Source organism: Harpia harpyja, chromosome 13 (genome assembly GCF_026419915.1).
Source record: "Harpia harpyja isolate bHarHar1 chromosome 13, bHarHar1 primary haplotype, whole genome shotgun sequence".
In the NCBI taxonomy this organism is placed as follows: domain Eukaryota; kingdom Metazoa; phylum Chordata; class Aves; order Accipitriformes; family Accipitridae; genus Harpia; species Harpia harpyja.
The window spans coordinates 43648335-43661336 of record NC_068952.1 but is presented as its reverse complement, the minus strand read 5'-3'; the positions used below and the strand labels follow the sequence as shown (position 1 = coordinate 43661336).

The following is a 13002-nucleotide window of genomic DNA, read 5'->3' as shown; positions in this document are numbered from 1 at the left end:
CTGGGTGCTAGCTGGGAGGCATTCGAAGCGACTGGGAGGCATTCGAAGCGACTGGGAGGCATTCGAAGCGACTGGGAGGCATTCGAAGCGACTGGGAGGCATTCGAAGCGACTGGGAGGCATTCGAAGCGACTGGGAGGCATTCGAAGCGACTGGGAGGCATTCGAAGCGACTGGGAGGCATTCGAAGCGACTGGGAGGCATTCGAAGCGACTGGGAGGCATTCGAAGCGACTGGGAGGCATTCGAAGCGACTGGGAGGCATTCGAAGCGACTGGGAGGCATTCGAAGCGACTGGGAGGCATTCGAAGCGACTGGGAGGCATTCGAAGCGACTGGGAGGCATTCGAAGCGACTGGGAGGCATTCGAAGCGACTGGGAGGCATTCGAAGCGACTGGGAGGCATTCGAAGCGACTGGGAGGCATTCGAAGCGACTGGGAGGCATTCGAAGCGACTGGGAGGCATTCGAAGCGACTGGGAGGCATTCGAAGCGACTGGGAGGCATTCGAAGCGACTGGGAGGCATTCGAAGCGACTGGGAGGCATTCGAAGCGACTGGGAGGCATTCGAAGCGACTGGGAGGCATTCGAAGCGACTGGGAGGCATTCGAAGCGACTGGGAGGCATTCGAAGCGACTGGGAGGCATTCGAAGCGACTGGGAGGCATTCGAAGCGACTGGGAGGCATTCGAAGCGACTGGGAGGCATTCGAAGCGACTGGGAGGCATTCGAAGCGACTGGGAGGCATTCGAAGCGACTGGGAGGCATTCGAAGCGACTGGGAGGCATTCGAAGCGACTGGGAGGCATTCGAAGCGACTGGGAGGCATTCGAAGCGACTGGGAGGCATTCGAAGCGACTGGGAGGCATTCGAAGCGACTGGGAGGCATTCGAAGCGACTGGGAGGCATTCGAAGCGACTGGGAGGCATTCGAAGCGACTGGGAGGCATTCGAAGCGACTGGGAGGCATTCGAAGCGACTGGGAGGCATTCGAAGCGACTGGGAGGCATTCGAAGCGACTGGGAGGCATTCGAAGCGACTGGGAGGCATTCGAAGCGACTGGGAGGCATTCGAAGCGACTGGGAGGCATTCGAAGCGACTGGGAGGCATTCGAAGCGACTGGGAGGCATTCGAAGCGACTGGGAGGCATTCGAAGCGACTGGGAGGCATTCGAAGCGACTGGGAGGCATTCGAAGCGACTGGGAGGCATTCGAAGCGACTGGGAGGCATTCGAAGCGACTGGGAGGCATTCGAAGCGACTGGGAGGCATTCGAAGCGACTGGGAGGCATTCGAAGCGACTGGGAGGCATTCGAAGCGACTGGGAGGCATTCGAAGCGACTGGGAGGCATTCGAAGCGACTGGGAGGCATTCGAAGCGACTGGGAGGCATTCGAAGCGACTGGGAGGCATCTGGTGCTGCCTTTGAGGGGATCCTATCCTGTGTGGGTGCTGGCTGCTGGCTTGGAGAGCTGCTGGGGGGGCACAGCACTGGTGGGTGCCCCTGCCCCCAGGTGGGTTTGGGGGTGCTGTGTCCCTGTGCTGCTGTGAGCAGGGGGTGTCCCCCCAGCCCTGGCTGTTGGTCCAAGCCCCCCCTTCAAGCCTGGGCTGCCCTTGGTGTGACCCCCCCCCGCCTGGGGGGTTCCCAGGGTGTTGCAGCCCCCGGCTCTGCCCCCTCCCATGGTGGGTGCAGGGAGGCTCGGGGCACCCAGGATGTGTGAATTTTTATTTTTGCAGGTGCTTGTGTTGGTGGAGAAGCGGAGCCCCAGGGGCTTGGATCAGGATGTTTATGTGCAGGTGGGTGCTGTGCCCCCCCAGCCCTGTTGTGTGGGCCTGAGGGGAAGGTGATGGTGGTGAGTGGGGGGGTTGGGGGGGGTTTCTGGGCTGGAGTTTGTGGGTTTTTTTTTTTTTTGTCCCTGTGTGCTCTCTTCTGTTGCAGGTGGAGCGAGGAGCTTGGCTGCTGGGCTGAGCCCCAGATGAGTGAACCGCAGGGGTTCCTGCAGTGGGGGGGCTTTGTGGGAGGTGAGTGTGGGGGGGCTGGGGAGTTTGCTGGGGTGGGGGGGGTCTGTGGCCTGGCAGAGTCAGTTTGTGGAGCTGCTGTGCTGTGGGTCTGGGGGGGGCCCTTTGTGTTGTCCCCCAGGCAGCAGGTGATGCCTTGGGGGGGGTTGGCCCTGGATGGCCCCCCCCAGCGTGCAGCAGCCCTGTGTGTTTCTGTTTCAGCCTTGCAGGTGTGAGTCCTTGGCTCTGCTGGAGGATGGATGGATGAAGTGCCTTTGGTTCTGCTGGCCCCGGTTGGGGTGTTGGTGGCCCTCCCTGGGGTGAGGGGGGGGCTGTCTTTTTCTCTTTTCCAGGACCTGGTGCAGCTCCTGCAGGTGAGGAGTGGATGGTGGGGAGACCCAGGTAAGGACCCCCAGAGCCCCTTGGGGGGGTGGTGGTGGTTGAGTGTTCCCTCCTGTTTTTCCCAGGGGTGGCTGGAGCCCCACTGCTCTGTGGCCCCCCCCCAGTGCCTCCCCCTTCAAGCCTGGGCTGTCCTTGGTGTGAGCCCCCGGCTGTCCCCCCCACCCCTGTGGTGGGTGCAGGGAGGCTCAGGGCACCCGTGGTGTGTCAATTTTTATTTTTTTGCAGGTGGTCGTGGAGGAGCAGAGCTGTGGAGTGGGCTCGGGACGTGTGTTGAGGTGGGTGCTGTGCCCCCCCCGGGGGTCTCAGGGGAAGGTGATGGTGGTGAGCGGGGTGAGCTCCAGCGGCGGCTCGACGGCGGCGGGGGGCCGGTGGTCGGCGCCGGGCTGGGGGCCGCCGTGGTGGCCGTACTGGAACTTGATGCGGAGCTCGCCGATGCGGGACTGGGGGAGGATGTTGGGGATCCACTCGATGATGAAGGGGGTGGGCTCCTTCTGCGTGGGGGAGGTGTTTCCTGGGGGGAGAGAGTGGGCTGAGGGTCCTCCTGTGGTGGAGTGTCGAGGTTTGTCTCCCTCTGGTGGGGTCGTTATTTGACTTTTTTTGTGTGTGTTCGCTGTTTGTTTTGGGCAGGTGCTGAGGCGGATGCGGTGCCGTGTTTGGGGCGGTGGGTGAGTGTGCTTGGGTTTTGTTTTGCGTGGGGGCCCCTCTAGTCCGCCGAACCTATCTCAAGTGTTTGAGATTTAACTTTTTTTTTTTTTTGGTGGGAGGGCGGGCACCGGGGTGTGACGTGCGGCCGGCCGGCCGGGGGGGCCCTCCCCTGGGGGCAGGGCTCCTCCCCCGGGGAAGACCCCGCCCCCGGGAGGCTCCTCCCGGGGGAGGGGCCGCTCCCCGGAGGGGGGCCTCTCCTGGGAGGAGCCTCCTGGGGAGGGGTCTTCCCAGGGGGAGGAGCCCTGCCCCGGGCGAGGCTCCTCCCAGGGGAGGGGCCACTCCCCGGGGGAGGGCCCCCCCTTGGGTGGGGGTCTGGGGCAGGGGCCCCTTTGGGCTTCGGGGCCCCCCCCCCGGGTGGGGGTCTGGGGCAGGGGCCCCTTTGGGCTTCGGGGGCCCCCCCTGATGACTGGGGCCCTGTGTGTGGGTAGGAACAAGGGGGGGTCTACCTTGTTCCTGGGGGCTGGCCTGCCAGGGTGGGGGGGGGCACCCTTCTTGCTGGGACCCCCCAGTCCCAGGCATGGAGGAGGAATGCAGCACTTAAAAGAACTGCTAGCAGAGGAGGGGGGTGGGCCTGGGCCCCCCCGTGGCTCTGCAGGCGTCTTGCTGCTCCAGGCTTCTGGCAGGAGGCTTGGGCTGCTGCTCCCATGTTGGGGGGAGAGTCTTCTCGGGGGGCTGGTGGGATCCACTGGTGTCCCTCCAAGACCAGCCGGGCTCCCGGGCCAGGGCACCTCAGACTGGGGCTGCCTGGCTGGGCTGGGGGGGTTGTTGCCCCCCAAGGCGGGCTGGGAGCTGAGCTGGCCCCACTTACCCACTTTGAGGAAGGTCTTGAGCTCCAGGGGCCGGATGGCTGGCTGCTTCTCCAGGTGCCCGTAGGCCTCGGCGATGCTCTCCACCTCCACCTTGGGGCACCTGAAGAGCTCGTAGGTCCCGTCCCGGTTCTGGATGAAGCTGCGTGTGATCTCCAGCGGCAGCTGCCGGCGAGCACGGGAGCACCCAGGTGAGGGGCTGGGTTAAGGGGCAGCGGTGGGGCTGGGGGGCTGCCTTCCCCCCCTTACCTCGGGCGTATCAAAGATCTGCTTGACCTGCAGGACGTTGGTGATGTGCCACGTGTACTTGGAGAAGGTGCCCAGGGGAAGGGCGTCCTTGCGGACAAAAGCTGCGGGGAGGGAAAGGGCAGTGAGGGGTGGGGGGGGCTGTGGCTCACTGTGAAACTGGGGGTGCTTTGTTCTTACCCTTTTCTTCTCCCCCTTTTTCTTTGGCCTCAGGTCTTACTCCAGCTTCTGGCTACCTGCCTTGTCTGGGAGCCAGCCCCAGCTCCCGAGTACCTGACTTTGTCCTTGCTGGTGGACTCTTCCCCAGGGCTCTGTTAATACCTACTAATAAAGCGAATTCTAACTGATGTTGGGCTTCAGAGAGGTGCTTTTGTCTCGGCTTGTACTGATGATGGGGGCACAGATGGGGCTGGCATTGGTGGTCCCGGGGCCTTGCTGCAGCAGAGGCAGCGACTTGTTCTCCTGCAGCGCTGACGCGGTGCATTTAACTTTGTAGAGAGCCCTGAGCGCGTGCTGAAGTCTGGCTTTATACTCCACACTTGGGTAGCAGAGAGGGTGTAAAGCGGCAATGATACTTGCCAGCACCGAGGGCTGTGACCTGCCCTTTGGCTCAGAGGCAGAGCTCGGTGGAGGTGATGTGGGGAGTAAAGTCTCAGCTTTAAGCTTTGCTGGGGCTGGGGTTTACTCTCACAGCCCAGGCTCGTGCTACTCTCGTGCCCTGCTAAACGCTGAGAGAACCGGTGCCTGGGGTCAGGCTGGGGCTTTAGGCTAGACTTAGGCGGGAGCCGATGGCCATGTCCGGCGTAGTAGAGGCTGTGTCTCCTGCTTAGCTTGTGTCCTCTGCCCTGGGGCTTGGTTGTACAGCTGTGCTATTTCCCACTTAGCTGCAGGGAGGGGAAAAGCTGCTAGAAACCAAGGGGGAGCAAGGAATCTTTTTCTTGTTGTGGCTGCTGCTGCTTTTTTCCTCCAAAAGCAGCCTGCCTTAACCAGTAGGCAAAGGGGGTTGGCTGCATGTAAGTGCAATATCTCACCTGTAGTGGAGTTGGGCAGCCTCTTCTTTGTGCTCCCGCTGGAGATCCTCTGCTGCAGCGCATCAAAGAAAGCCTGAGGGATGTGGAACACCAGCGGCTCGGGCTTGCCTGTTGTGGGCACGAACAACATGACATGGGGTGAGGGTGAGGTGGTGGTGTTCAAGCACAGCCTCCCCCCATCCTCCTCAATGTTTCAGTGTCTTCACTACTGCTGGCTCGAAAAGCACTGGCGAGATCTGCTGCCCCTTCACAGTAAACTATTTTCTGGAATTCAGACTTCGTTGCTTTACTTTGTGACGTTTCCCCAGGCCCTCTCTCCCCCTAGCTCAAGCAGGACGGCAACATCTAGTCTTGTGAGGAGCTCCTTTTAGTTGTTGTTAAGCGGCACTTCACTTACTTACTTACACAAAGTTAGGGATTTTTCAGTTTCCTGTGCTCTGCCACTGAGCAGGTGCAGAAGCTGGGAGGGAGCAGGGCCAGGACAGCTGCCCTGAACTAGGCAAAGGGATATCCCATACCATAGAACAGTGTGCTCTCAGTATATAAACTGGGGGGAGTTGGCTGGGGTGGCTGCTCAGGCATCGGTCAGCAGGGGGTGAGCAATTGCACTGTGTGTCACTTGTCTTTTCTTGGGTTATGTTTATTTCACTCTCTTTGTTATCATCTTCCTCTTCATTACTATCAATCATACTTTATTATTAAACTGTTCTTATCTCAGCCTGTGAGTTTACTTACTTACTTACTTTAGATTCTCTTCCTCATCCCATGGGACAGGAGGAGGGAGTGAGCAGCTCTGTGGTGCCAGTTGCTGACTGGGGTTAAACCGTGCCAGAGTCCCTTCTGCCTCGAGCTATTCTATGACCTTTCTGAGCAGTGACTCCCCCTCGTGCTGTCTGCGCTCCAGGTGACAGCCCCGGCTCATCGCTTGAGACCCCAGTCCCTCTATTAGCTCTGCCGTCCTGTGCTGGATCTGTTCCAGCGTGTCCCTGTCTGCCTCATCCTGGGGAGCGTGGCAGTGGGGCTGTGCCCCTGCAGCCTGTGGGTCACTCTGCTAAGTGAGTAAGTGAGGGTGATGCTGCTGAAGGGGGCCGGGTGGTGACAACGTAACTGTCTTCTTTAAGAACCGCAGATTCACTTAGGTCGGAAAAGACCCTTAGGATCAGTGAGTCCAACCATGAGCTGAACGCAACAGACTGTGGCTCTTAGCTGTTGCTGCCAGTGGCTGCGTCCTCGCGTGCTTCCTGCACTTAATGACACCTTGCAGTGACAGCTGCTGAATAGCAGGACGTGTGTGTTGTTTTTGTTTGTTTGTCCTATGCGACAAACTAACTCACAGTGCTCTTTCTTACATTGCTTGGAAAGAGCTTCTCCCCTTCAGGCATTTTTTGGGGATCCTTCTCTTCAAGTGAGCCCAGCTGCCCTGCAGCGCCTGCCTGCCAGGCACACCTCTCCCAGCAGCCAAGAGAGAGACTGACTGACTTACGAAGTACATCCCCGTTACGGATGTTTACAGCTCTAACAAACAAACACAAGCTGCTGCCTTGGGCTGGAGGACGGGCCAAAGACGTGCCCTGCTGCCCACACAAGTCCCGTTCTGCTCACTCGCTGGGGCAGCGGGGCGGTGCAGGTAACTGACAGTATTCCCCCCCCCCCCCCCCCCAGGTATTACAGCCACAAGCCATCGCCTGTAGCCATATGTGCAGGGGGGGCACCAGAGCCCTGCCACTGCGACACTGGGGGGGGTGGGGGGGGGGGGCGGCGAGGGAGACAGCAGAGCGCTGTGGACAGCCACAGGAGGAAAAGAAGTGGATTGCCAGCATTTCTGAGACCTAATGCCACACGAGGCATCTCACCTTACTTTACCTCACCTCCTCTGCGTGGCCCCACGCAGTTTTTGAATTCAAGCCTCTATAAGCTCTTCTCCCTTCCCCACCATAAACAAAACAAACACAAACACAAACAACACAAACACCCGGCTGCTGATAAGCATTAAGCCCACGTACAGGAAACAAATCAAAGCCAACAGAAACTTCCCAGGGTAAAATAACAACATTTGCACCAAGCTGGGCAAAGCACTCGCCTGCCTCGGGCCTAACAGTTAGTTAGTTACTTAATGCTGCCAAGAGCTTAATGACAGAGGTGGCGCGCAGCGCAGAGCGGAGTGGAGACAGCCCAAAGGCTCTCCCGAGGCGGTCCTCGAAGCCTTACCCTCAAACTGGTAATGCATGGTTTGATGGATGCGTTCGGTGACGCTGGCCAGCCAGTCCTGGAAGGAGAGGGTCACCTGTGACTCGTCCAGCAGCTGGGTACAGCCTGCAAAAGAAAGGGAAGGGAAATCGGAATCCACATCGGCATACAAAAGAAGTGAAGCGCCAAACCAGACGGGCAGGAGAAATAACCGAGCCCGAGCGGCTGCCCCGCAGGCGCAGCTCCAGTCCAGTATTCCCCGTTTTACCTGCACGAGTTTGCCCGGCAGCACGGACACGACTCCCTGCGTTAAACAGAGCTCAGAAAGGCCTCGGGACAAAAACCAAACAACAAAACTGTCTTTCCACCAGCTCGATGAATTCCATGCTGCTGCCTTGGGCACCTCGCTCCCAGGGCTTGGAAACGCAGGACTGCTTTAACTGCGGCCATCTCCTCCTTTTAAAACCCCCGTCTGCTCTCGGCAAGAGCTGCCGCCTCAGCACCGTGGTACAATTACGCCGTCTCACCGGGCAGCTGCCTTGGCAGTTCCGATCCCCGGGAGCGGGACCCGACACGTCCTCCCCTCCCCGTGAGCGCCGACACGCTCCCGGGGGCGTTTGCAGGAGCCAACCGAGCCATCGCAGGCTGTGGGGCGAGATGGATGCGCTCTGCCTCGGGGGGAAAGGGGAAAAATAAGAAGAGATTTGTACCACTTTCTAGGCCAAAACTAAAGCTAAAAGAGGAACGAAAGCACTAAACAAAAGCACTAAACAAAGGCTGCGACCCTGGCACAGACCATTACGAGCAGCAAGAGCAGCTTTCTCTAAAGGGCTCCGAGTCGCTGGGAAAACCCACAGGTTTTCATGGCATCGAACCGATCCTTCCCTCTTCAGACATCACCTATAAACACGTAGGAACACACAGCCGTCTGCTGAGGGACAACAGTTAGTCACTACGTATGACGTGCCCAAAACAATCTATCTCCCCGAGGTGGCCGGGGTTACCCGCGTTGCCGTCGTCTCCTTCACAGCTGGCACGCTCCCCGCGCCCGGCCAGACCCCGGACGGCGCTTCCGGGCGAGAATCTGCCGCTAGAAACCACCGCTACCCTGGCCTCACGTCCCCTCCGCCCAGCAGCTCTGGACATCATTAAGAGATACCGCAAACACCGGCGGCGGCAAAAAAGCAACGGAAACCAGCTCACAACTTCGCCTGAGCCGATTCGCCTACCCGTTTTACCCAAGATGGCACTTTTAATTGCATCAGGAGACATTAACGTAACAACGGCCGCCCCGCTCACGACCGCGCCGGCACCACCGCAAGCCAACTTCTTTCAGCTTGCCGCACCGAGAAATCCGCCAAAGAGCGAGCCACCCCGGGAGCGCGCTGGCATCGTCCCTCTCCGACAACCACGCTTACAGCCAGCCAGAGCTACGCCAGCACCCGAAGCTCCGCGAGACACACGCAGCTACCGGTAACGCCGAGGGAGCGGGGAGGGTGACCGAGCCCAATTTCGCCTCCTAGAGCCAGGGACGGACGGGGAGGGCTCGGCCGTCCCCTCCGCAGGGTTTACGGCGGCACGAACCGGACGGCCGCGGGCGTCCGCCCGGTCCCCGAGCGCTCCCGACCGCCGGCGAGGCGCGCGGCCGAAGCTTACCGTGTCTTTTCAGCGAGGAGGCGACGGCCGGCTTCTTCAGGCTGCTTCTCCTGGGGTTGCTGTGAGCCGGGTCTTGAGCCAGGAGAGGGCTGGTCGCCTGCGTCCCTGAGGGATCGTTTCAGAGAGCGTCAGCACACGAGCCCCGGAGGTCTGCAGGCACCCCATGCCAGCACGCCTGCCGCAGGCAGGGTGGGTGGGAGGGAAAAGTCACCTCTCTCCTTAGGGCGGGCTGTCACCACAGCTTTTTCCACCTTAACACCGCTGCCGACCACTAAAAGACCCACTCAGACGCGGGGCAGGCGTGCGCCCGACACCCAGAGCCTCTCTCCGAAAGCTCCCGCCGGACACGGCCGGCTACGAGTCCGGCAAGTCGTGGCGGGGCCGCCCCTCCTGCGGTCGTGCCAGGTGGGCAACCAACGGCTTTCGGCCTCAGACCACGTCCGCCCCCTCCCACAGAGCCGGCAGCTGACGACACTCACCGGGCGTCGCGTCCTTTTTCCTCTTCTTGGGCTTCGCAGCAGCCGCCTCCCCAGCCCGCACCGTGGAATCGGGGCCGCTCACCAACTGCGGGACCGCCATCCCTTTCAGACCTAGGAGAAACAAGCCTCTGTCCTTAAAAAGCATCTCAACCAAAGGCAGCAGCGCTGCGGGGACACGGGGGTCTCGTGTCCCCCTCCCCACGCCGGCACTCGCCCCCCCCCCCCCCCCCCCCCCCCCGAGACCTCCCAGCACGCCCCAAATGTCCTCGGAGAAACCCCAAATCCCTGCTGGCCCCGCAGACACACCCCTTTCTTGGGGGGGGGAAACACTGAGATGCGCCTTGATTTTAATTCACTCATGTGACCCAGGTTGCTTTCCTCAGGGCAGATTTTCACCTTTGGGTGACTAAAGGCAGGGCAGGATTATCTAGGCACACCTACTGGGGCGCACAACCCCCCCGGGGGGACCGAACCCCAGCGGCTGCGGCCACGGGAGGGGGGTTCACAACGAGCCGGGCTTCCCGCGGCACCGCTCCGGCCCAAAGGGAAGAGGAGACCCAGCTCCAAGCCCGCTCCGGGAGCCAGGGGCAAGCTGCAGCCCCGGAGAAATCACTCCCCACAAAGCCCTCCGCTTGCAGAGGGAGGGGGGCAGGAAATAATAAAGCCCCAGCTAACGAAGCACTGATAGGGAGCAGGTGTAAGGGCAGCCCAGGCAAAGCAAAGCAGCTGTCAGGGCACGAGCGGGAGGCATCAGTCTGACAGGGCCCCTTGACAGCCCCCTCCCTCCCAAATCCTCTGCACATCACCCCCCACCTACCGCCGGAGTCGTAGGCGAGGAAGTCGGCGAACTCCTGCGCCAGGCTCTCGTCGCTGGCGAAGGCGCAGATGCAGGCGAAGAAGTGAATGCAGCGCGGCGGTGCCGGCGCCTCCTCCTCGGCCGGGCCGCCCTTGCCGGGCTTCAGAGCCTGGCAGGAGCAGGAGAACCTGTGGTCCGTCAGCGTCTTGGCGCTCATTTTCTGGGCGAAGGAGGCGTGCAGGTAGCCGAGGCTGTGCTTCTGGCTGGCCTTGCACTTCACCACCAGGACGTTCTTGGTGATCCGCTGCACCAGCGGTCCCGTGGGCTCGGTCGCCAGCTGCCATATGGTTTGTTTGGTTTCGGGCGAAGCCTGCATGGAGTTGAGCACCGAGCTTTTCAGGGTGAGGGGGGTCGCCTCGGTCTGGCAGTTCAGGGCCAGTTTGACGTGCTGGCACTGGTTCTCCACCACGCCTTGCGTGGCCGCTTTCAGACACGAAGGCACGTAGCAGCGGCCGGAGCTGAGCTGCGTGATGATGGTCCCGTCTACCGTCTGGATGGCCGTCTCCGAGACCCCCAGCTCCACGAAGCACCGGTAATCCGGTCCCCGGTCCCTCTGCCGCACCGAATAAACCTGTAAGTCGGAGCCGGTGATGATCTTGACGGCGTCGACGCCGGGCTGCTTGCGCGTGCCGTAGCGGAAGACGGTCCCGCAGTTCTTGTTCTTGCAGCTCAGGCCTCGGGTGCCGTTGTAAGTGCCGCAGCGGGGACATTTCCGGATACCCCGGAGCGTGGCCTTCCCCAGGTCGGACAGGAAGGAGGGGACTTTCGTCCTCACCGACGCCGGCTCCATCCTCCGGGGAACCTGGAAGGGCAGAGATCGGTGGGGAGGGGTCAGTTAACAGCCCGGGGTTGGGGAGGGCGGACGGAACGGCAGGGACGGCAGGGACGCGGCCGTCCTCGGTCCCCAGCAGCAGCAGAGGCAGAGGGGAGAAAGAGAGAGAGAGCGGGGGGAAGCGACCGCCTGCCCGGTCCCGGCGGGACGGGCAGGGGTCCCTGCCGGCCACCGCGCCACCCTGCCGCAGTCCCACGTCGGCTACTTCAGCTCCTTCCTCGCCACCGAGGGCCGAAGCGACACCCGGGTGTGACACCGTTACACTTTAAAAAGAAATCAAATCTGATTACAGCTAAAATCTTAGCAATATAAAGTTATGGTGTGTGACTATAGTAGTTAAAGACCTTAAAGAATGTGTAGCACTGTACTTTTAGCTGATTATCGTTGGCTTATATTTTCTTTTAAGAAGCCAAGAAGATTTGCTTCTTGGAAACTCCCTACCTTTCCCATCTTGATAACTGAAAGACCAATCATTGACAAGGTTAGATTTCAAGAGAGAACATAGTATACATTTTTATGCAAACTAATACAGATAGTGATGAGAATCATACTGCGCAGAATCAGCTAAAAGAGGTCAAGAAGCGGACAAGTGAGGAAGACTATGAAAGACCACCAGAGGGCTTCTGAAGACCACCAGAGACCTTTGCTGCGCCTGCGTGAAGAGACATATACATACGCTAACGATTTACTGGAAAGCTGATGATTATGTATAACATTTCCCAGAAACTTAAGGAATATGTATAGCAAGTGTATTTAAACTGTACAATTAGACTAGACAGGTGCACACGATAGGTGGAGCGATCCCCCCCCCCCGTGTGCCCAGCGCTGCAATAAAGGAGTGCCCGCTTCTTAACTTCTCGTTGCTGTTAAGGAGTTTTATTCCGGATTTCGGCAACAACACGACACACCACGGCGGCGTGACTCCCTGCACGGAGCGACAAATTGCCACCCCTGGAAGGGCCGGACCCCGCCGCCTCCGCCCCGGCGCCCACCCCCTGCTATATCCCAGTCTCGGCCACGTAGGAGGAAAACGAGGCTAAAAAGAGAGATTTTGGGACGTGCACGCTCGTGGCCCGAGCCACGGGTTCACCCTCCCTGGGGGCAAATTAGATTAAATAAAGGAGGTGGGACGTAAATAAAGCGGGGCGGGGGAACGCGCGGGCGAGGGGGCTCACAGAGCCCCCGACCAGTTGCCGAGCGTGCCAGAGCCGCTCCGAGCAACGCCGAAGTGGAAACGGCGGTCTAAGGCAGCGACAGCGGGGAGAAACCCCTGCACGAACGGGACAGAAACGCGCCGATTCCCTCCCGACCCACCCGTGTCAGGTTTTTGGCAGCAGGCCGGCAGCCGAGGCTTCGAGCCAGCCTTTGTGCCCAGCGAGGGCAGCAGGCGAGAGACGGGAGACACCCGGGCGGAGGCGAAAGGGAGGTTTATCGTCACTGCCGGAGCTGCAACGTCTCGGCACCCAGCACCTCGAAGCGGATGCGACCTCGGCACCCGGCACCTCAGAATGGATGCGACCTCGGCACCCGGCACCTCAAAGTGGACGCGACGAGACACGAAGGATGCCGAAAAGCTGCTCCTGCGGCAATTTACGCCGGTCCCGGGATCTCAACGGTCATGTACGTGGGATCAAGCCTGCCAGCACCGGGAGGGACGAGCTCCCGGCCCAACTACCGAGAACCGGGGGTCTGTGCCAGGGCACGGCTCACCGGGGGTTCCCCTGACGCCCCCCCCGCCGCCGGGGTGAGAGGATGGGCCAGAGGAGCCCACCGAGGGGAGAGGGGAAGGACCAGAGCTTGCCCAGCGGGGACCAG

At 60.6% G+C, this 13002-nt stretch overlaps 1 protein-coding gene across 1 annotated transcript; it reads right to left on the bottom strand.

Moving 5' to 3' along the window:
- Positions 1 to 2663: 2663 nt before the first annotated feature.
- C13H2orf42 (chromosome 13 C2orf42 homolog) lies at positions 2664 to 11157 on the bottom strand. The gene is made up of 8 exons (XM_052806510.1): positions 10317 to 11157; positions 9500 to 9610; positions 9021 to 9125; positions 7386 to 7490; positions 5178 to 5285; positions 4150 to 4250; positions 3903 to 4065; positions 2664 to 2900 (listed from the first exon to the last, which is right to left on the bottom strand). Exons 1-8 carry the CDS (start codon positions 11143 to 11145, stop codon positions 2692 to 2694), a joined length of 1731 nt encoding a protein of 576 aa, XP_052662470.1. The 5' UTR covers positions 11146 to 11157; the 3' UTR covers positions 2664 to 2691.
- Between the last annotated feature and the right edge of the window lie 1845 nt (positions 11158 to 13002).